This window comes from Myotis brandtii, unplaced genomic scaffold (assembly GCF_000412655.1).
Source record: "Myotis brandtii unplaced genomic scaffold, ASM41265v1 scaffold194, whole genome shotgun sequence".
Taxonomy (NCBI): Eukaryota; Metazoa; Chordata; class Mammalia; order Chiroptera; family Vespertilionidae; genus Myotis; species Myotis brandtii.
The window spans coordinates 37,777-62,321 of record NW_005357232.1 but is presented as its reverse complement, the minus strand read 5'-3'; the positions used below and the strand labels follow the sequence as shown (position 1 = coordinate 62,321).

The 24,545-nt window shown below is 40.1% G+C and overlaps 1 protein-coding gene across 2 annotated transcripts in view; it reads left to right on the top strand.

Annotated features, from left to right (window-relative positions):
• The window catches only part of SNX6 (sorting nexin 6), a 57,052-nt gene extending 32,803 nt beyond the window's left edge, over window positions 1–24,249 (top strand). For both annotated transcript variants that reach the window (XM_014538593.1, XM_014538594.1), the window contains 6 exons: window positions 4,967–5,042; window positions 7,695–7,734; window positions 11,748–11,834; window positions 19,452–19,611; window positions 19,696–19,781; window positions 23,532–24,249. In XM_014538593.1, coding sequence (XP_014394079.1) covers window positions 4,967–5,042; window positions 7,695–7,734; window positions 11,748–11,834; window positions 19,452–19,611; window positions 19,696–19,781; window positions 23,532–23,585 — 503 coding nt within the window. In that variant the 3' untranslated portion in view covers window positions 23,586–24,249. The remainder of the gene's footprint in view (window positions 1–4,966; window positions 5,043–7,694; window positions 7,735–11,747; window positions 11,835–19,451; window positions 19,612–19,695; window positions 19,782–23,531) is intronic.
• The last annotated feature ends 296 nt before the right edge of the window (window positions 24,250–24,545 follow it).

Here is a 24,545-nt window from a genome sequence, read left to right as displayed (position 1 = left end):
TATTACCCTTTTACTATATAGGATAGAGGCCTGGTGCACGGGTGGGGGCTGGCTGGTTTGCCCTGAAGGGTGTCCCGCATCAGGGTGGGGGTCCCGCTTGGGTGCCTGGCCAACCTGGGTGAGGGGCTGATGGCTGTTTTCCGGCTGTCCGCACCCCCTCCAGGGTGGGGGTCCCCACTGGGGTGCCTGGACAACCTGGATGAGGGGCTGAGGGCTGTTTTCAGGCTGGTGGGCGACTGAAGCTCCCAACCTCTCCTTTTTTTCTTTTTTTCTTTTTTTTATTCTGGGATTTATTTACCTTCTATGGCTGTCACTGGAGCTGAGAGCCGGCTCCAGCTCTGAGGCCTGGCTCCAGCTTGAGGCCTTGGCTGCTGAAAGCAGGTATCTGAGGTTTGTTTGGCTTCTATAATTGAAACACTGTTGCAGCTCCAGCTCTGAGACCTCGGCTGGCTGAAAGCAGGTATCTGGGGTTTGTTTAGCTTCTATAATTGAAACATAGTTGCTTTTGGAGCTGTTGCTTTCAGGCTCAGAGCCGGCCGAGGCAGGTGGGGAACCTTGGCTTCCTCCATCACTGGAGCTAGCAAACCACCTGCTCGCTTCAGCTGCGTGGCTGCCAGCCGCCATCTTGGTTAGCAGTTAATTTGCATATCGCCCTGATTAGCCAATGGGAAGCGTATCAGAGGTACAGTTAATTACCCTATTTGTCTTTTATTAGATAGGATTTGTATAAACCTAGGCTTTCATTTCTCTTGGGTAATACCTAGAAATAGAATGACTGGGTCATGTGGTAAAGTATAACTTATTTTAAAAATGCCAAACTTTTTCCCAAAATGATTATACAATTTTACATTCCTATCAGTGGTGCATGAGAGTTATTCTTCATCCTTGTTAAGAAGGATAATCAGGCCCTAGCTGGTTTGGCTCAATGGGCGTCAGCCTGCAGACTGAATGGGTCCCAGGTTCGATTCTGGTCAAGGGCACATGCCCGGGTTGCAGGTTTGGACCCCAGTAAGGGGCATGCAGGAGGCAGCCGATCAATGATTCTCTCTCATCATTGATGTTTCTATCTCTCTCTCCCTCTTCCTTCCTCTCTGAAATCAATAAAAATATATTTTTTTAAAGAAGGATAATCAGTCTTTTTAATTTTAGCCATTCTAATAAGAATAGTGGTGTCTTGATGTGGTTTTAATATGCATATTTCTAATAACCAGTGATGTTAAACATCTTTTCTTGTGTAAGTCCTCCAATTTTATTCTTCTTTATAATAGTTGTTTTGGCCCTGGCTGGTTTGACTCGGTGGATGAAGCGAGTTTCGATTCCCCAGTTGCAGGCTCAGTTCCCAGTAGGGGGAGTGCAGGAGGCAACCGATCAATGATTCTCTCTCATTATTGATGTTTCTATCTATCTCTCTCTCCCTCTCCCTTCCTCTCTGAAATCAATAAAAATATTTTTTAAAGTTGTTTTGGCCCCTCTAGGTAGTTTATACTTTCATACAGATTTTAAAATCAGCTTGTCACTTTCTACAAAAATGCCAGCTAAGATTATAATTGGAATTGTATAGAATCTGTAGATCAATTTGGGGAGGATTGACATTTTATTTATTTATTTTTTTTAATATTTTATTGATTTTCCACAGAGAGGAAGGGAGAGGGACAGAGAGTCAGAAACATCGATGAGAGAGAAGCATCGATCAGCTGCCTCCCGCACACTCCCCACTGGGGACGTGCCCGCAACCAAGGCACATGCCCTTGACCGGAACCAAACCCGGGAACTTTCAGTCCGCAGGCCGATGCTCCATCCACTGAGCCAAACCGGTTCGGCGAGGATTGACATTTTAAATTGATCTTCTATACATGAATATGGCATACTTTCCATTTAGTTAGGTCTCTAAATTCTTCCAGCAATGTTTTATAGTTTCCATTGTACAGATCTTTTACATCTTTAGTTAGATCGATCCCTGGTTATTTCTGGATGCTTTGTAAATGATGTGTTTTTTACCTTTCAGCTTTTGGTTGTTCTTTGCTAATGTGTAGAAATACAGTGTATTTTCAATATTGATCTTATATCTTGCAACCTTACTAAATAAATAAACTCACTAGTTCTAGTAACTATTTTGTAGATTCCTTAGTATTTTCTACATAGATGGTCAGCTGCTAATAAAAATAATTATACTTCCTTTCCAGTTTAGATGCCATTTCCTTCTTTTCCTTGCACCATTGTACTGTACACTACCTTCCACTACAGTGCTGATGGAAGTGTTGAGGGCAGGCATCTTTACCTTGATCCTTATCTTCTTGGGAAAGTATTTGGTCTTAAACCATTATTTGTGAAGTTAGGTGTAGGTTTCCTAGATGACTTTTTTTAGGTTGAGAAAATTCTCTTAAATTACTGAATGGGTTTGTTTTTTTTTTTAAATATATTTTTATTGATTTCAGAGAGGGAGAGAGATAGAAACATCAATGATGAGAGAGAATCATTGATTGGCTGCCTCCTGCACACCCCCTACCGGGACCGAGCCCACAACCAGGGCATGTTCCCTGACCAGGAATCGAACCAGACTCCTAGTTCATAGGTCAATGCTCAACCACTGAGCCACACTGGTTGGGTCAGTTTCCCTTTATAAAAGTTAAATTTTAGCCTTATGGGTTTAATGTTTTTTGAGTTTGTTTGTTTTTTAAATTTTTGTTAATTCTCAAGGATATTTTTCCATTGATTTTTAGAGATAGTGGAAGAGAGAGCGAGAGACAGAGAGAGAAACATCTATGTGAGAGAGATACATTGATTGGTTGCCTCCTGTATGTACCCCGACCAGGGCTGGGTATCGAGCCTGCAACCAAGGTACGTGCCCTTGACAGGAATCAAACCTGGGACCCTTCAATCCGCAGGCCGACACTCTTATCCACTAAGTCAAACCAGCTAGGGCTAATGTAATTTTAAATGATATAATAAAGTATAATGTAAGGATTACTGTTTCATTAGGGAATAAACACATTAAAGCCTTGTAAAAATACTGCCAGTATAAGTGGAAATTTTCATACATTAGGCAGTGTCTTGGATTTCATTAATTAGTACTATACTTACTATGTGCCAGGTATATAGTAACATTTACTAACATATTTAATTCTCCAAATAATAATATGAGGTGGATACCATTATTATCCCCATTTCCAGATGAGAAAACTGAGGCATAGACGGGTTAAGTGATATATATGTCCAAGGTCATGTAGCTGGTGAGTTTGGAAGATGGGGTTGGGTCCTAGGCAGTTTGGTTCTAGGTCCAGCCTCTTAACCATAGCATTCTACTATCCTTTCTCTGAACCAAATAGAAGCATCTGCTATACATAATCTTTTCTCAACAAGTGCATTGTCCTGTGCAACAAGCCCTAGGAAGAGTGTTGTGCTGAAGTTTGGTACTTTGCTTCTAGTACCCAAGAGTAATGGTGGCACCATTTATCTAGCTTCCCAAGCTCCATAATTTCCCCTCCTGCGTCAGGTCTACTGTTTACAAATCCTCCCTATTACATTTCCTAAATATCATTTAGCTTTGTTGGTTCCTCTGTGCTCTCACTGTTCCCACTATCTTGATCCTGGCTCTCAGTTTCTGGGTTGATTAGTCTGTTTTCTGTTCTCTGCACTTCTAGTCTTTATTCCAGGAAGCAGTATTTTTTTTTTTTTTTTAAGAAAGAGAGTGGAAGGGAGAGGGGAGAGAGAAGCATCCTGTGGTTGCCTCCCAAAACTGATCCGACTGGGGCCAGGGATCGAGCCTGCAACTGGTGTACGTGCCCTTGACCTCAGTCAAAACCAGACCCTTCAGTCCACAGGCTGATGCTTTATCCACTGAACCAACCTGGCTAGGGCAACAGTATTTTTTTAAAAACTAACATACTTATCAGGTTGATTTTACCACTACTATGATTGTAAAATGTTTAATAACACCCATTTCTACAAGACCAAATACAGACTTTATCATGGCTTACAAAAACCCTCTATCTACTTTCCCTCTGTAATCTTCAGTGCCATAGTCCCAGAAGGCTCTCTGAATATACTATGTTCTTTTATGCCTCTCATGCCTTGATCCATGCTCTTCCCTTTTTATTTGAAACTAGTGTCAGCCTGCGGACTGAAAGGTCCCAGGTTTGATTCCAGTCAAGGGCATGTACCTTGGTTACACATCACCTAGTAAAGATTTGCTCATCCTACAAGCGCAAATTCATTCTGTAGTGTCTATAAATCCTTCTCTGACTTACTCAGGTGAAATCATCTGTTTCTGTTGCTCCCATAGTAGTTTGTACCTCCTTCTAATGTAAAATTTGTGTGGGAGGGGGGGCCCAGCCTGCACCCTCTCCAATCTGGGACCCCTTGGGCAATGTCCAACTGCCAGGGATCGGGCCCTGCCCCCCTGCTGGCCTGGTCACCCCCAACTGCCCCTTCCCCGTTGGCCTGGTCGCCCCTCACAACCTCCCCACTGGCCTGATTGTCACACACTGCCTACTGTTCAGTTGTGTAGTCATCCCTCACTAACCTCTCAGCCGGCCTGGTCGCCCCATGCAGCCTGCTGTCCTGTCATTTGGTCACCCCTCACTAACCCCCCTGCCAGCCTGGTCATAGGCAGCCATCTTTGTGAGGGCATGAGGGTTAATTTGCATATTACCTCTTTATTATATAGGATTCACTTTCTTACACATCACCTAGTAAAGATTTGCTCATCCTACAAGCGCAAATTCATTCTGTAGTGTCTATAAATCCTTCTCTGACTTACTCAGGTGAAATCATCTGTTTCTGTTGCTCCCATAGTAGTTTGTACCTCCTTCTAATGTAATATTCATCATATTGTATTATAGTTTTTCTCATTTCCTTCAGTGGACTTCGGCTATCTCCTATTACATACACATTGTTTGGCAGGTAGATGCTCAATATTTTTTAATTAATGAATAAATATATTAAATTCTTGAACCTTTTTCCATAGGTGCTGCAGACGATTACAATAGAATTGGTTCTTCATTATATGCTTTAGGAACTCAGGATTCTACAGATATATGCAAGTAAGGATTCTGATTTTTAAAAAACAGTAAATATAGCCCTAACCGGTTTGGCTCAATGGATAGAGCGTCAGCCTGCGGACTGAAAGGTCCCAGGTTCGATTCCAGTCAAGGGCATGTACCTTGGTTGCGGGCACATCCCCAGTGGGGAAGTGTGCAGGAGGCAGCTGATCGATGTTTCTCTCTCCTCGATGTTTCTACTCTATCCCTCTCCCTTCCTCTCTGTAAAAAAATCAATAAAATATATTAAAAAATAAAATTAAAATTAAAAACAGTAAATATAAATAAAACAAAATTTTGTTGGCAGGCTGGACACACACAATACTTCAGACCCAGTAGACATTTTAGAATATTTTTCTCAAAACACATTGATAACAAGGAGCTTCTCTAAGTCCGTGTCAATTTTTAAAATCTGGAAAATAAAAATGGACCTTAATGTATGTATGTTTTAACTTTACAAAGTTTCACTTGATGAAAATGGGCTAGTGTGTGTGTGTATAAGGGTGAGATGGAGAGACAGACTTTATGTCAAAATATTCTTAGGTTTTGATAATGTTTATTATAAATTAAAAATGCTATTTGGAATTACATGTATTTCATAGAAGGCCATATTGACTCTTTTTTTTTTTTTTTTATTTTAGAGAGAAAGAGAAACATTGATGTGAGAGAGAAACATTGATCGGTTGCCTCCCCCATGTACACTGACCAAGAATCTAATTCGCCATCTTTCAGTATACAGGATGACTTTCCAATCAACTGAGCCACACCTGCCAGGGCCAAATTGACTGTTTGTTCATTTGTTTGTTTGTTTTTTAATCCTCACCTGCGGACATGCTTAAAAAGAGGAAGGGAGGGAGGGAGAGAGAGAGAGAAACATATAAAAGTGAGAAGATAGAAACATTGATTGGAGGCTGCCTTTCATATGTGTCCTGACTAACCATCAGCCTTTCAGTGCACAAGACAGTGAATGCTTAGCCAACTGAGCCACCCTGTCTGGGCCCAAATTGACTTTTTTTTTTAATATATTTTTATTGATTTCAGAGAGGAAGGGAGAGGGAGAGAGAGATAGAAACATCAATGAGAGAGAATCATTGATTGGCTGCCTCCTGCACGCCCCCCCACTGGGGAGGATGGAGCCCACAACCCAGGCATGTGCCCCTGGCCAGAATCTAACCTGGACCCTTCAGTCCACAGGCCAACGCTCTATCCACTGGGCCAAACCAGCTAGGGCACCAAATTGACTTTTAAAGTGATATTTAATGCTATCAGTTTGCACTTTTTAAAGAGGCTGGCTATTCTAGTTTTTATAATTTAGTGAATGTTAAGGCAGTCAGATGAGGAAGGTGTTTGCATGTTAGTGTAACGTCACCCTCTGGAAGTTTGCCTACACATGCCTTTACGGTATGCTAGTTTTTCACTTTAATTTTAATCTAACGGGATTTAATTTTAGTTGCTTCTATAGTATTGTTTTAACCCAACTCTTTAGTGAAAAATAATTCACTTCTTTTTAAATGTTAAGTGAGAAAACTATGTTCATTGTTCATGCCTTTCTCTAAACCACATCCTTGAACTTTTCCTCTAATGTAGTCTCTCAGTAAACATGTAAGATCCAAGTTTTTCAGCAAAGCAAGGTACCATAGCTTACACTAATTAACATGCTGCCTTCCCAAAGAGTTAGTTCTTAATTCTTTGATAACAAGAAAAAAAGGGCAACCTTGCTAAGTGTTATCTGACAGAAACCTGTCAAAGCAAGTTCTTTGAAGTAAAGTGACGTTCATAAAATTGTGTTTTAGCTTTCAATAGTATTTGCCCTAATCCAATTATAGTGCCATCTATAGTTACATATTTTACAGAATACTCTTTAGTAGTTTTGCATTGGGTTTTTTTTACTTGGTGGTTAACACTCGTGAGAGGCTGTTTAGTTAAAAGTGAAAGTGAATTCTAAAATAGAAGTTGGTTACTGATTTCTGTTGTTTTTCAAAACAAAGCAGCTCTATTTGAAAATGTTTAAAACATAGCTATCAGCCCTGACTGGTTTGGCTCAGTGGATAGAGCGTCAGCCTGCGGACTCAGGGGTCCCAGGTTCGATTCTGGTCAAGGGCATGTGCCTTGGTTGCGGGCACATACCCAGTGGGGAGTGTGCAGGAGGCAGCTGATCGATGTTTCTAGCTCTCTATCCCTCTCCCTTCCTCTCTGTGAAAATCAATAAAATATATATTTTTTAAAAAACATAGATATCAGATATCTTCAAAAACTACTCCTGCTTCATTGTTTTCCATTTAAATCAGGCTTTTGTCTCTTTGGATGTGATTGTTTTGTACTTCTGTAATAATGTGAAGGTATGGGTTTCATTTAGTATTATGGAGCATATTACTAAAGAATAGCAATACAAAGTTTTTAGGTTTTATTGTATGACTTAGACTGTTATCTAAAAATGGGAAGATTTTCTGTAACAACAGATTTCAAGTAATTTGTTATGGGTGGAAGTACAAAGATATTTTTGTTAAATGAAGAAAATAAGACCATTAAATATTACTGTAATGAGGCAAGAATGTTCATTATTCATTTGGTTTGGGGCATTATGTATTCTCTGGACATTTGAGAAATAGAAAGTTATTTAAAAGTAGCTTCTGATTAAATACTTTTCTCTTCCAGATTTTTTCTCAAAGTTTCAGAACTGTTTGATAAAACGAGAGTAAGTACTGTTACTTAACCTTTGATAGTCCACACCTCTGCATACAGCTGTGCTTAACTTATTTAGCTTTATTGAGGAAGAAGAGTGGTCCAACAGATTTAGATGTGAAAATTGGAGTTTTTCAGGAAAGTTGGTTTTTGTTGCAGCCTTTTGGTATTTATGTAGATGTCTGTATTCCATCAGAAAACATGTTTATCAGAAGACTGGGTTTATTTTCATGAAGAATGACCCTTCCCTGGGACTTTGTAAGCTAGAAGAAAGTTAGATTCATTGTACCTTGACCAAGACTATATTGCTTTTGATCCCCCTTGACACATTGATTTAAAGTGAGTTGTATCAAATATACAACTGCAACCCTCGCTGGTTTGACTCAATGGATACAGCGTCAGCCTGCGGACTAAAGGGTCCTGGGTTCGATTCCAGTCATGGGCACATGCCCAAATTGAGGGCTCGATCCCCACTAGGGGGCATGCAGGAGGCAACTGATCAGTGATTCTCTCTCATCATTGATGTTTTTCTCTCTCTCTCTCTCCCCCTCCCTTCCTCTCTGAAATCAATAAAAATATATTTTTTAAAATGATATACAGTTTAAAAATATACACACACACACACAACTGCAGAAGGTTTCATTCATGGTAGTAGTAATTTAATAATGACATAATCTTGGTTTTCGAGGATTGGTCCTAGATATAATACATTTTTATCACTTGATAGAATAGTGAAAATGTTTATTAGATGATTAATAGTATTTAGCTGAGAGTGGTAGTGTCTAGTCCATTGTAGAAATCTGATTTCAACATGACCTTTTTAATTGAGTGATAATGTAGTAGAGACGAGTAAAAGAAAAGAAGATATTCTCTCACAAAGGAAAAAGTTTTTAAATATATAAATGTCGTTATACTGGGGTCCGTATAGCCCATTATTCTGCCCTTGCTATTTGTACAAGTGAACATTTTCTAGGAAGATAGGTTTTTTTGTGTGTGCATTTACATCATCAGAATAGGGATCTGTATCAAAATAGCCTTATGTCAGATCTTTTTTGTTATTGTTAATTCTCACCTGAGGATATTTTTTCATTGATTTTTTTTTTTTTTTTTTTTTTTTTTTTTTTTGAGAGAGTGGAAGGGAGGGAAGGAGAGGGGCTAGAGAGAGAGATACAGAAACATCAATGCGAGAGGGCCACATCCAACAGTTGCCTCCCTTGCACACCCCAACCATAGGCAGGGGTCAAACCTACAATCCAGGTATGTGCCTTTGACCAGAAATCGAACCAATGACCCTTTGGTGCGTGAGCCGATGCTCTAACCACTGTGCTACACCAGAAAGGGCTATATGTCAATTCTTTTTTAATATGTTTTTATTGATTTCAGAGAGAGAGAGAGAAACATCGATGAGAGAGAAACATTGACCAGCTGCCTCCTGCATGCCCCCTATTGGGGATGGAGCCCGCCACCCAGGCATGTGTCCTGACCTAGAATCGAACCAGCGACCTCCTGGTGCATGGGATGGCACTTAACCAACTGGACCACACCTGCCTGGCTATGTGTCAGTTCTTTTAGAAGCAGATGTCAAGATGGGATTAGATGTGCAGGAGATTTATTGTGAGGATCAAAGAGGAAGGAGCGAGAATAGACAGGAAGAGCCTACAGACCACAATGCAGGTCTACACCTGTGAAAGAAGAGGGCAGAGGAAAGAGGACTAAGTAGGAAGAGTTCCAAATTGTAGCAGAGTTCTAAGAATGTTCCGTCCAGGTCAGAGAGGAGGAGTCTTTGAGCCAGAGTTGCCCATTAAAGGAATTCTGCGTCAGGCAGAAATGGACTGGCACTACTTCCCACTGTGCTTTGTCATTGTCTGGGTACAGCCGAGACAAGAAGGGGAGGATGGCAGATTGCCTTGGTACGAAGCTGGTTCTGGATCCAGAGAAATTGCAGTTGAGACTACCAGTCAACTATGCTCCTTGGAGTAAGCAGTTTCTCTTGAAGGAGATCTGAGTGGTGCATTTCCATAGCCACCACAATCCTTATTTCTTTTAGTATTTGTATGGTATTCTGGTTATTCTTGCTGTGTAACAAAGCATCCTGAACCATTTTATTATGCTAATGAATTCTTTGGGTCAGGAATTCAGAAAGGGCACATCCCTGATGGCGCGCTTCTGCTCCATGGTGACCTCAATAGGGAAGATATGAAGGCTGGGGACTGGAATCATCTGAAGGCTCTTTCACTCATGTCTGGGGTTGATTCTGGCTGTCAGCTGAGACTTCTGTTAGGGCTATTAGCTGTAACACCTACACATGGCTTTTCCAAGGAATTGTTGAGGCTTCCTCACAACACAGTGGGTAGGTTCTGAAAGTGAGAATCCCAGCCCAACTGGTGTGGCTCAGTGGTTGAGCATTGACCTATGAACCAGGAAATCATGGTTTAATTCCCAGTCAGGGCACATGCCCAGTTTGCTCGCTCGATCCCCAGTGGAGGGCATGCAGGAGGCAGCCAATCAATGATTCTCTCTCATCATTGATGTTTCTAGCTCTTTCTGTCCCTTTCTCTCTGAAATAAATTAATTAATTAAGTGGGCATCCCTAATGGTGGGAAGTGGAAGCTGCTAGTTTAATAAGACCTAAGTCTGGAAACTGCCACAGCATCACTTTGTGTCAGTCAAGCAGTCTCAGAGCTCAGATTCAGGGGAAGGGCACTTGCCTTACTTCTTAATGTAAGAAGAGCCTTGTTTAAAAGCATCCAGCATCCATATAGCACAGTGATGGCGAATCTTTTGAGCTCAGCGTGTCAGCATTTTGAAAAACCCTAACTTAACTCTGGTGCCGTGTCACATATAGAAATTTTTTGATATTTGCAACCATGGTAAAACAAAGATTTATATTTTTGATATTTATTTTATATATTTAAATGCCATTTAACAAAGAAAAATCAACCAAAAAAATGAGTTCGAGTGTCACCTCTGGCACGCGTATCATAGATTCTCCATCACTGATATAGCATGTAATCTCAATCTGTCTAAATTGATATATCTCCATCATTTTTGGATATTCTTTGTGTCTATGCTTTTATCTATTGGGTTACAAAGTTTACTACGTTTATTTCTCCATAAAGTAATACTATTTAGAAACTTCAGAACTTTGTATTGAAGTATATTATACATATAGGAAACAGCACATATCAGAAGTGTACTTTTCAGTGAAATTTTTGTTTAACCTTTATTGTTGAGAGTTTTACAGATGTCTGCCCTTTACCTCCCAACCCACCTAGTTCCCTCCCCATCTCAGTGAAATTTTACAAATTTAACACATCTATGTAATGAACACCCAAATCAAGAAAGAGAACATTACCAGCAACCCAGATGCCCTTCCTAGCTACCAACTCCTTTAAGACTAACCACTATCCTAGCTTCTAACAGCATAGATTAGTTTCATTTTCATATTTCCTATAAATGCAGTATGCATTCTTTTGTGTCTAGTTTCATTTAGTCAATATTATGTACATAAGATTCGTCCATGTCGTTACATGTAGGTGTATTTCCTTCACTCTTACTACTGTATAGTATGCTATTGCAAGGATATACTAAATTTATCTGTTCTCCTGTTGGTAGAGCATTTGGATAGTTTCTAGTTTGGAGCTCTTTACAAATGGTACTGCTAAGACCATTCTTGTATATCTTCAGTTGAACATAGTGCACTTTTCTGTTGGGTGTACGTAACTAGAAGGGGAATTGGTGGGTCCCAGGGTATCCATGTGAAAAGATTTTGTAGATACTGCCAAACTGTTTCTAAGTGATTGTAACAGTTTACATTCCCACCAGAAGGAATGAGCATTGGGTTGCTACACAAGCTTGTAATACTTGGTACCATTTTTATTTTAGCTATTCTGGTGGATGTGCATGGTTCTTTTTATTTTAACTATAGTTATTTATACCTTTAATTATTTACAGTAATTAAGAAAGAAAACACTGAGTGTAGAATATAAGTGATGAATAAATGCCAATTTTCTTCCCCTTTTTCAGAAAATAGAAGCACGAGTGTCTGCTGACGAGGACCTCAAACTTTCTGACCTTTTAACATATTACTTAAGAGAATCTCAAGCTGCTAAGGTAACTTTATTGTTGGAGTGTTTTTGTTTTGTTTTTTTGTGGTTTTTAAAAATATTTTTATTGACTTCAAAGAGGAAGGGAGAGAGAGAGGGAAACATCAATGATGAGAGAAAATCATTGATTGGCTGTCTCCAGCACTCGCCCTACTGGGGATTGAGCCCTTGACCAGAATCAAACCCAGAACCCTTCAGTCTGCAGGCCAACACTCTATCCACTGAGCCAAACCAGCTAGGGTTGTTGATTGTTTTTTTTAAATGAACTATTTAACAAAAAGCCATCTCTTTATAGTTGTTAGACTTAAGATTGTCAAAGATGATTTATCTCTTGATTTTAAATTATATTTTCCTATCTTTCTTTCTTTAATTTATTGATTTGAGAGAGAGAGGAAAGGAGAGAGAAACATGGATTTATTTTTCCACTTATTTATGCATTTGTTGATTGATTCTTGTATGTGCCCGACTGGGATTCGAACCCACAGCCTTGGCTTATCGGAGCAACACTCTAACCACCTGAGATACCTGGTCTTGGCTAAAGTATGTTTCTAAGTCTGATTTTTAGAAATTGTAAGTCAGGGGTAAATAAAAATTTCCTTGGTAAACTTCGGGTATAATATAGTCTAAAACTTTTTTTATGAATTTGGTTTACTTATTCCAGAAAAATGCCTGCAAAGACAAAAGTAAAACACCCAAATAACCCAGCAGGCGTGGCTCAGTGGTTGAGCTTCGACCTATGAACCAGGAGGTCACAGTTCAATTCCTGGTCAGGGCACATGCCCGGGTTGCAGGCTTGATCCCCAGTAGGGAGCATGCAGGAAGCAGCCGATCAATGATTCTCTCTCATCATTGATGTTACTATCTCTCTCCCTCTCTGCAATCAATACAAATATATTTTTTAAAAATAACAGGTGTATAGCTAAAGGATTCCTAATTTGGTCTATATAAGTCCGCTATTGAAGGTGAGAGAGAGAGATCCATAAAACAAGAATAGGTTTTATTTTAAGGCAACTCAAGTTTCCTTTTGGAAATCTGCTTAGGTACAAGACTAAAACTTACTAATCAAAAACATGTTTAGCAAAAACATCTTAAAAGCACAGAAAAGAGGCATTGAACAAACCAACCTCAGGGGTACGAGGGTTAGGGGGTAAGCAATCCATAACAGGACTTGTATGCATGCATATCAGCATAACCCATGGACACAGTCAGTAGGAGGGGTGAGGGCATGGGGTGGGGGGGGGTGGGAACAAGCGGGGAGAAGTCAATAGGGGAGAAAGGATTCATATGTAATACTTTAAACAATAAAGAATTTTTTTTTTAAAAGCATAGAAAACTTAGTGACTCAAATACTCCAAAATCAATGTTAATTTATCAATTGATATATTGCACAGAAAATTCTCATTTGACCAGTGGTGCTTTGAACACCATTCTTTCATTTCTTATTAAATTATAAAAAATTCTTTTAAATTTGAGGACTTGGGTACTTGCAAATATACCATCCATATAAAATTATTTTAAATCAGATTGTGTCTTATAAACGATTTACATTGGATGGGCTAGGATAAAATGAATTGGTCACTTTTGAAGACTTTTAATTTATTATAATATATAGTTGTTAATAGAAAACCTTTAGAACAGAACATCGCTTTAAAAGTAAATCCAAATTTTTTTAGTAATCTTAAGAAAGAATTGAAACTTGCTGTAGCCGGTTTGGCTCAGTGGGAACCGAAGGGTCCCAGGTGTGATTCAGGTCAAGGGCATGTACCTCGATAGCAGGCTCTTCCCCAGCCCGGGCCCTGGTTTGGGCACGTGCATGAGGTAACCCATCTATGTGTTTCTCTCACATCAATATTTCTCTTTGTCTTTCCCTCTCTCCTCCATCCTCTCTAAAAATCAGTGGAAAACATATCCTCGGGTGATGATTTTTTTTTTAAAATGTAAACTTAATTGTAAGAATAAAAAACAAACACACTACAATTGCATATCACCATACTCTTTAATTAGAATGACTAAAATGGAAAAATTCTGACAAAAATTATAGCAACTGGCCCTGGCCGTGAGGCTCAGTTAGTTGGGGGTCATCTGTACAATGAAGGGCTGCTGGTTTGATTCCGATTCCTGGTGTGGGGCATGCAGGCGGCAGCTGATCAATGTTGGGCTTTCACATTGATGTTCTCTCTTCTCCCTTCCTCTCTCTCTAAATATCAATAAACTATTTTGAAAAATTATAGCAACTGGAACTTTCACACACAGTAGAAATATGATGCAATACTTTGAAAAAGTGTAACAGTTTCTTTAAAACGTAAGCATAGACTACCCTATGATCCAGTAATTTCAGTTTAGGTATTTTAAAGCATATGTCCCCACAGATGTTCACATCTGCTTTATTTGTAATAGCTGAAAACTGGCAACAACAACCCAAATGTCCACCAACAGGTGAGTGGATAAACCAATTGTGGTATAGCCAGCCATACAGTGGAATGTTACTCAGCAATAAAAAGGAATGAACATCTCATTCAAGCAGCAACATGGATGAATTTAAAAAGATGGTGAAAAAAGCCAAACTATAGAGAACGTAGTTTATACTAGAATTCACTCTGTGTTGTACCTTCTGTTGGTTTTAACAAATGTGTGATGACATGTACTCACCGTTATGAGTGTCATCCGGAATAGTTTCACTGCCCTAAAAGTCCTCCGTGCTCCACCTATTCATCCTCCTTCCTCCTAACCCCTGTTGGTCTTTATACTTGTCACCTTTTCCAGAATGTCATATAGTTGGGCCTTTTCAGACTGGCTTTTCCCATTTAGTAATACACATGTAAGTTTCCTCTATGTCTTTTCATAGCTTCATAACTCATTTCCTTTTAGCACTGAGTAGTATTCCATTGTGTGGATGTACCAAGGTTATTTGTCCACTGACCTACTGAAGGACATCTTGGTTGCTTCCAGTTTTTGGCAATTATGAGTAAAGCTGCTATAGACATTCATGTGCAGGTTTGGGGTGGACATAAGTTTTTAACTCTTTTGAGTAAATACCAAGGAGCACAATTGCTAGATCATATGGAAAGAGTGTGCTTAGTTCTGCCAAACCGTTTTCCAAAGTAGCTGTTTATTTTGCATTTCCGAGAGTTCCTGTTGCTTCTCATCCTTACCGGCATTGGGTGTTGTCAGTGTGGATTTGGCCATTCTAAAAGGTGTGTGATGGTATCTCATTGTTCCAATTTGCATTTCCCTGATGACAAGTGATGTGAAGCATATTTGTCATCTCTGTATCTTCTTTGGTGAAGTGTCTGTTTTTAAAATTGCCCTTTGGCCGATTTTTAAATTGAATTCATTTCCTGTTGTTGAATCATAAGAGTTCTTTGTATATTTTAGGTAGCAATCCTTTATCAGATGTGTCTTTCGTAAATATTTTGTCTTAGTCTGTGGCTTGTCTTCTCATCCTCTAGACAGTGTCCTTTGCATAGCAGAAACTTTTTTTATCCTTACAAGGAAATGTTTTTATTGATTTTTAGAGAGAGAGGAAGGGAGAGAGAGAGAAACATCAATCAGTTGTCAACCAGGGATCAAACCTGCACCTTTTTGGTGTACGGGATGAAACTCCAAGCAGCTGAGCCACCCAGCCAGGGCTGTAGAGCAGAAAATTTTAATTTTAAAGAACTCCACCTTATCAATTATTTCTTTCATAGATCATGCCTTGAGTGATCACCAAACCCAAGATCATCTGGATTTTCTCCTACACTATCTTCTAGGTGTTTTGTAGTTTTACCTTTTACATATAGGTCTGTGATCTACTTTAAGTTAATTTTTGTAAAGGGTATAAGTTCTGTGTATGAATTTATTTCTTTGCATGTGAATGTCGTTTTCCCAGCACCATTTGCTGAAAAGATTTTTCTCCACTGTATTGCCTTTGCTCCTTTATTAAAGATTAGTTGACTATAGGTCTAGTGCTGGGCTTTATTTTGTTCTATGGATCTATGTGTCTATCTTTTTTTCTACCAGTACCACGTTGGAGCCAGGTACCACACTGTTTAGATTATTGTAGCTTTATAGTGTAAGAAATAAGGCGAGCCCCCAAATTCAGGGGTCCTGGTAGAACACAAAACATACTCGGGAGTCAGGCAGCAAGGCAAACATCTTTACTTCTACATAGAAGAATGCGCAGCACATGGTCTAGAACAGCGGTTCTCAGCCTGTGGGTCGCGACCCCTTTGGGGGTCAAATGACCGTTTCACAGGGGTCGCCTAAGACCATCGGAAAACACATATATAATTACATATTGTTTTTGTGATTAATCACTATGCTTTAATTATGTTCAATTTGTAACAATGAAATTGGGGGTCACCACAACATGACGAACTGTATTAAAGGGTTGCGGCATTAGGAAGGTTGAGAACCACTGGTCTAGAAGCACATGCACACAGAGCAGGCTGTCTACTTGGCTTTTTAATTCTGACGCACGTGACCTGTCCCTCACTCTTGATTGGAGCTCAGGCGCACAGTCTTGCGATTGGCTAATTTGAAGGGAGGGATTGACCTTTGCCATTTAAAGATGGCGGCCAACAAGGCAGCTGCCTAAACTGTTCTTTGACAGAAAAAGTTACTTGTTTATTCTCACAATAGTAAGGCTTCAATTTCAATTAGGTAATGTCGGTCCTCAGAGTTTGTTCTTCTCCTTTAATATTGCGTTGGTTATTCTGTGTCTTTTGCCTCTTCACATAAACTTTAGGACCATTTTCTTGATAATTACAAAAAAAAAGTTTTCAGCTTTTACAAATAAAGCTGATTTGAATCTAAATCTCAAGTGGGAAAGAATTGATTTTGACAATATTGAGTTTCCTTATCCATCAACATGGCATATCTCTGCATTTACTTAGTTCTTTGATTTCTTTTATCATTTTTTCAGTTTTCCTCCTACAGGTTTTGTGTATATTTTGTTAGATCGATACCTAAGTATTTTATTTTCTGGAGTGCTAATGGTATTGTATTTTTAATTTCAGGTTTTATTTGTTCATTGCTGGTATATAAGATAGCAGTTGACTTTTGTTTATTAATGTTGTATCCTACAACCTTATTATTCTTATTTATTAGTTCAGGAGAGGTTTTTTATGTGTTTTTTCTTTTTTCAGATTTCTACATAAACAGTCATGTCATCTATTTATTTCTTCCAAATCTGTATACTTCTTATTTCCTTTTCTGATTGCATTAGCTAGGACTCCCAGTTCAGTGTTGAGAAGGAGTGGTGATATTGGACATCCTTGTGTTGTTCCTAATATTAGTAGGAAAGTTTATAATTTCCCACCATTAAATCTGATATTACTTGTAGGTTTTTAGTAGATGTTTTTATCAAGTTGAGGAAGTTCCTTCTATTCCTAGTTTTCTGAGACAGTCAATTGATTGTTGACAAGGGTGCTAACACAGTGTAGTGGAGAAAAGAAAAGTCTTTGCCCTAACTGATTTGGCTCAGTGAATAGAGCATCAGCCTGTGGACTGAAGGGTCCTGGGTTCGATTCCGGTCAAGGGCACATGCCTGAGTTGCAAGCTCGGTCCGACTTGCAGGAGGCAACCAATCAATGATTCTCTCATCATAGATGTTTCTATCTCTCTCTTCCTCTTCCTTCCTCTCTGAAATCAATAAAAATATTTTTTTTTAAAAAAAAGAAAGGAAAGACTTTAACAAATGATATTGGACAACTGAATAGTCACATGAGAAAGAATAAAGTTGGACCCCTCACATCACATATAAAAATGCACTCAAGCCGAAACCGGTTTGGCTCAGTGGATAGAGCGTCGGCCTGTGGACTGAAGGGTCCCAGGTTCGATTCCGGTCAAGGGCATGTACCTGGGTTGCGGGCACACCCCCAGTAGGAGATGTGCAGGAGGCAGCTGATCAATGTTTCTCTGTCATCGATGTTTCTAACTCTCTCTCTCCCTTCCTCTCTGTAAAAAATCAATAAAATATATTTTTAAAAAAATGCACTCAAAATGGCCCCAGCCAGTGTGGCTCCCTTGGTTGGAGCATTGTCATGTGCAGTCGAGGTGCATGGAGAAGGCAACCAATCCATGTTGGTCCATGTTTCTCACCTCAGTGTCTGTCTGTCTCTCTCTCCCTCCCTCCCTCTCTCACTCTCCCTTTCCTTTCTCTAAAATCAATAAAGAAAACATATCCTCAGATGGGAATTAAATATCCTATATAATAAAAGGCTAATATGCAAATCGACCAAACGGCGGAACAACTGGTCACTATGATGCTCACTGACCAGCAGGGGGCAGGTGCTCAGTGGAGGAGCTGCCCCCTGGTGGTCAGTGTGCTCCCACAGGGGGAGCACCACTCAGCCAGAAGCCGTGCTCATGGCTGGCGAGCACAGCGGCAGTGGCAGGAGCCTCTCCTGCCTCTGTGGCAGCACTAAGGAGCCATCAGTCGGACATCCCCCGAGGGCTCCCAGACTGCAAGAGGGACCAGGCCGGGCTGAGGGACCCCACCCCCACCCACCCCAAGTGCATGAATTTTGTGTACTGGGCCTCTAGTATATATATAATATATCTATATAAAACCCTAATATGCAAATCAACCCAATGGCGAAACGACCAGTCGCTATGACGAGCACTGACCACCAGGGGGCAGACACTCAACACAGAAGCTGCCCACAGGCCCCCACCAGCGGTGGCGGGGGATGGGGCCGGCGAGTGAGCAGCACCAGGCCAGCCAAGGCAGGTGCAAGTGGGGGGCCCCCTGATCGCCCCATCAGTCACTCTGTGGCCCATGGCAGAGGGTGGGGCCAGCGAGCAGGCAGTACCAGGCCAAGCCGGGTATGAGTGGGGACCCTGATCACCCCACCAGTCGCCCCACAGATCCAACCTGATCGCTGGCCAGGCCTAGGGACCCTACCCATGCACAAATTTCGTGCACCAGGCTTCTAGTTTAGCCATAAAAGGAAGGTACTGATTCATGCTGTAACACAGATGAATTTGAAACTTTATGCAAAGTTTAAAAGGCCATATGAAAGTCCAGCCGGTGTGGCTCAGTGGTTGAGTGTCAACCTATGAACCAGGAGATCACTGTTCAATTCATGGTCAGGGCACACACTCAGATTTTCAGCTCCATCACCAGTAGGGGGCGTGCAGGAGGCAGCCAATCAATGATTCATTCTGATCATTGAAGTTTCTCTCTCCCTCTCCCTTTCTCTCTATGAAATCAATAAAAACATACTTTAAAAAAAAGCCATACACTTTTTAATGACATGTCCAGAATAGACAAATCTGTAGAGAAAGAAACCATTAATGTTTGGAGCGGGGGTTGAAGATGGAGAGTCACTATTAATGGATATGGGGTTTGTTTTGGGGGTGACAACAAATAGTCTAACATTGATTGTAATTATGGTTCAACAACTCAGTGAGCATCCTAAAAGCCATTGTATTGTGCATTCTGAATGAGTGAGCTATGTGGTATATGAATTATATCCCACTAAAGCTGTTATTTAAAAAAATACAAGAGTAGCTGGCATGTGGTATTCACAGTGTAAGTGTTATCTCTGAGGAATATTAGGTGGAAGTGGTGGAGGTGGTTGAGTGTAGCTACTAGAAATGTGCAGCATCTATTATTGTAAAGCATTCTCTTTTATAGGATCTCCTCTATCGAAGATCTAGGTCACTAGTGGATTATGAAAATGCTAATAAAGCACTGGATAAAGCAAGAGCCAAAAATAAAGATGTTTTACAGGCAGAAACGTCCCAACAATTATGTTGTCAGAAATTTGAAAAAATATCAGAGTCTGCAAAACAAGGTACTGTTACATTATCCTTTAATAAGGTAGGTATGTTTTACACTAGTATGTAAATAAAATAATCCTAATTTCTTTTGTTCACAGAACTTATAGATTTTAAGACAAGAAGAGTTGCAGCATTCAGAAAAAACTTAGTGGAACTGGCAGAGTTGGAACTAAAGCATGCAAAGGTAATGTCATAAAGGGTTAACAATTTCAGGAACTTATAATTTACAAAGGAGTCAGTTATAAAACTGATTCCAAAGGATACTGTAAGAAATATTACTGAATTGAAATTAAATTTTCCACATTTATTTCACTCCTTTAAAATATTTGGTTTTAGTATTATCCTCTTACAGAGTTTTTTACAGCTCTTAAGTTCTTTGTTGTAGTTAATATAAAACTTAGTGCAAACCTTACAGTAAATATTAAAAGAGAATCTTAGAATTGAGAGAGATTTCTTAAGTGATGTCATTCAAACAAGAATAATATCTATAATGACTCTGGTGGTCAGCTCTGCAAGACTCTGGTATCTAATATAGAAACCAGTATCTTTGTTTTTTGGTTTTTTTTGACTAGTTGTTTAAAAAATAAATCTTTCTCCTGGTTGGTTTGGCTCAGTGGATAGAGCGTTGCCCTGCGGACTGAAGGGTCCCAGGTTCCATTCTGGTCAAGGGCACATGCCAGGGTTGCTGGCTCGTTCCCCAGTGGGGGGCGTGCAGGAAGCAGCCAAGCAGTGATTCTCTCTCATCATTGATGTTTCTATCTCTCTCTCCCTCTCCCTTCCTCTCTGAAATCAATAAAAATTAAAATATATATTTTAAAAAAAGAATAATAAATCTTTCTGCCCTGGCCAGTTTTTCTCAGGGGTTAGAGCTTTAGCCCTGAGACCGAAGGGTCGGGTTTGATTCCCAGTTAAGGGCATGTACCTGGGTCGCAGGTTCCATCCCCAGCTCTGGTTGGCGTGTGTTCAGGAAGCAACCAATCGATGTCTCTCTCTCTCTCTCTCTCTCTCTCTCTCTCTCTCTCTCTCTCTCCCCCTCCCTCCCTCCCCCCCTCTCTCCCTCTCTCCCTCTCTACCTTTCTTCCACTCTTTCTAAAAAATCAATGGGGGAAAAAATAGAAAATAAAAAATAATGGAAAAATAGAAAATAAAAAATAAATAGCCCTAACCGGTTTGGATCAGTGGATAAAGCGTCGGCCTGCGGACTGAAGGGTCCCGGGTTCAATTCCGGTCAAGGGCATGTACCTTGGTTGCGGGCGCATCCCCAGGAGGGGGTGTGCAAGAGATTTTAAAAAAATAAAATAAAATAATAAATAGAAAAATATCCTTGGGTAAGGATTAATAAACAAATAATCTTTCTAAATATATACAAATATCACTTGAAAAATAATTTTTAATATATTTTTATTGATTTCAGAGAGGAAGGGTGAGAGAGAGAGAGAGAGAGAGAGAGACAGAAACATCGGTGAGGAGAATCATTGATTGGCTGCCTTCTGCATTCACCCCTATCAGGGATCAAACTCAAAACCTAGGCATGAAACTAGTGACCTTTCTGTGCATAGGACAATACGCAACCAATTGAGCCACACTGGCCAGGGCTGTTTTCATTGGAGAGAGAAATATGTATTGGTTGCCTCCCATACACACTTTGACCAAGGATTGAACCTGCAACCTGGGTATGTGCCCTGACTGGTAGCGATGCTCTAAACACCAAACCACACTGGCCAGGGCCCATCTGTAAGAAATATTAAGTGTACAGTTCAGTCATGTTGAGTATGTTCACATTGTGCAACAGGTCTCTAGGATTTTTTTATTTTGAGCATTTAATTTTTAAAATGTAATTGCAGGCTTCATTTATAGCTGTTAGTGTTTAGCTTGCTAGTTTTAGCCCAGAGCACTCATATCTTTTAAAAATACGGATTTGATTGCATAGAATTTACTATTAAACTAATTATTCCCACAAAGTGGTGTACATTTGTAATTTGTATGAACTTCCCTTTTATATCTTCATTTAAATTTTAATGTAAAAGATTGATCCAGCACCAAAGGAATCAACATTTGTTAATCTAATTATAAAAGTACATGGCACCGCCCTGACCGGTTTGGCTCAGTGGATAGAGCACCGGCCTGCAGACTGAAAGGTCCCAGGTTCGATTCCAGTCAAGGGCACATACCTTGGTTGCGGGCAGCTGATCGATGTTTCTAGCTCTCTATCCCTCTCTCTTCCTCTCTGTAAAAAATCAATAAAATATATATTTAAAAAAAAAAAAAGTACATGGCACCAAGAAAGGCTAATTTTTGTGTTGTTGTTGTTGTTAATCCTCACCCGAGGATAATTTCCAGTGATTTTTAGGGAGAGGAGAAGAGAGAGGGAAAGACAGAGAGAAACATTGATGCGAGAGACACATCGATTGGTTGCCTCCCATGCATACCGCATCGCTCAGTCTCCACTCTCCTGTGTGGTAGCCACTAGCCTCGTGTGGCTATCACACACTTGAGATGTGGGTAGTGCAAATGAGGAACTGAGTTTTTATTTATGTTTAATTTTTTTTTTACTTTTTTAAATATTGATATTTAGAGAGAGAGGAAAGGAGGAAGGGAGAGAGACAGAGAGGGAGAGGGAGGGAGAGAGGGAGGGAGAGAGGAGCATCAATGTGAGAGTGAAACATTGATCAGCTGCCTCCTGTACAACCCCTACCGGGGATCAAGCCTGCCACCTGGGCATGTGTCCTGACCAGTACTCAAACCCCACAACCTTTCAGTTCATGGAACAGCGCCCAACCAACTGAGCCACACTGGCCAGTGCATGTTCACTTTTATTTTTTTAATTTTTTTATTGTCTAAAGCAGTGGTTCTCAACCTTGGCTGCACATTAGAATCACCTGTGCAACCAAGGTTGTGAACCAACCACTGGTCTAAAGTTTTACATATGTCTCCTTTTTCCCGAATTGACTCTCCCCCCCACAATGCATGTTTACTTTTGACCAGCAGAAATGTAAATTTTACGTAGCTGTACATAGCTAATGGCTACAGCATTGGCATCTTAGCATCATACAGTTTTTAACATCTAATGATTTTTGTCTGACTTTGATATTAATATGATGGTTGCCAAGTGGTCATTTTGTGATTCCATCATTCTTTATACATTTCGGTTGACTTTCTACTTGAAGGAAGGGGTTTCTTTCACCCCATTTTATATATTATGTAACCTAATTATTGGGGCAAAAGTAGGCTTCCATTTGTTCATATGGAAAATAATACAAGAATTATAAGTAATAATAAGACCAGAATAAACTGTTCTTCACATACTCACAACTGGAAACCTACTTTTGCCTCTCCCTGTACTTAAATTTGCCTTTACACCTCTCCAAATTTGGATGGCAGTGTACATGCTTTACAATGGGTACTTAGGTATGAATTTCATACTTTTGTATGTAATCTTACCATTTTTATCAAGACTGCAATACTTAGAGTGGATGGTACATCCCTTGGCCCCTTACAAATGGGTACTTAGGTATGAACTTCATACAATACTGTTGCCTGTAATCTTACCATTTTTATAAAAACCGCTATATATCTATGCGAGTGTATTTGTTAATGGCTATAGGACAGTGATAGGAACCTATCTTACAGCCAGAAAGTGTTCAGTAGTTTAACCTGGACACAAAGGGCATACTTCCTCCCTCATTCGAACATTCCAGATCAAAGCATTAACATTGGTCTTGCTGGAAGTTTACTGAAGAATGTAGTATGTGGAAAATGCTGTACGTGAAACAAATTCTATAATTTTAGGCCTATTTGTGTATAATGAGTAGCTGTTTCCAAACTTCCTGTGTTGTAACAAATTAAAAGTTGTGGGATTTTTCATACTTTATATTTTGAATGAGACTCTCCCAAACTATTTGAACTTCATACTTGACTCTCCCTTCCTGTTTAGGGTAACCTCCAGTTGCTGCAGAACTGCCTGGCAGTGTTAAATGGAGACACATAAGCCACACCCCACCGTCGGGGTCAAAAAGGGCTGCCTTCCTTCAGATTTTACGTTTGTTTTCTTCATGATGTTCGGCATTCACTGCTCACTGGAAACAAAAGAAACAGCTGACAACGTGCACCTACTCACCTCTTTTCTGAGAAACCATGGAGCGGTGAGGCCCACGGGCACTGCCAGCTCAGCCCGTGGTGGGCGCTGCTCTCCCGCCTCCCGCACCTGCAGCTCCCCGGGGCGGGGGCTGCTCCTCCTGCGCTCCTCCTCTTCAAAAGCCCAAAGTTCAGTCCTTTTCTACAGTAGCTTCTATAGCTCTGTTTATTTTATGAATAGTATTCCTTATGGCTGCCAACCTTACTTACCTTTAAGTCACTTCTGAAGTTTAACCCTTTCAAAATATATTCTTCAAACAAGATAAAGATTGCCACTACCTTTTTTTGAATTTTGTTTTTAAGGAAACATGGAATACCACCTTAGTTCATTCATGTATCCTGGTAAAGCATCTTAATCAGACTTATTTTTAATTAATGAATATTTCTTAGAAGTTTTGGGACAGACTTTATGTAATCTTTCTAAGTATGATTTCTGAAGAAAAGCAAATGCATTCGTATGTTTGCCTTAAACTTGTAGACTAAACCAACTATTGTCAAATAAACGGTGATAACAGTGATGGTTTCTAACTCTGTGGTCATTGCATCACTCTGACATCTGGGGTAGCTCTACTGAATCTGCTCCTCCCTCATTCTTACAGAGCAGGTCTTAGTTTTCCTTCTTTCCTTCGGAGTGACAGAGTGAGCCAAGCTCACCCATCCCTTCACAAAGCCACGGACTGCTGCTGTGCTTTGGCACTTCATAGACGATGGAATTGGGCAGAGGCCGGTTAGAGACAGCTGTTTCTAAAATCCAGGAGCTGAGAATATGGCCTGCTAAGGTTTCCTGGATTCCATCCCTAGCTCGACGGTGAAC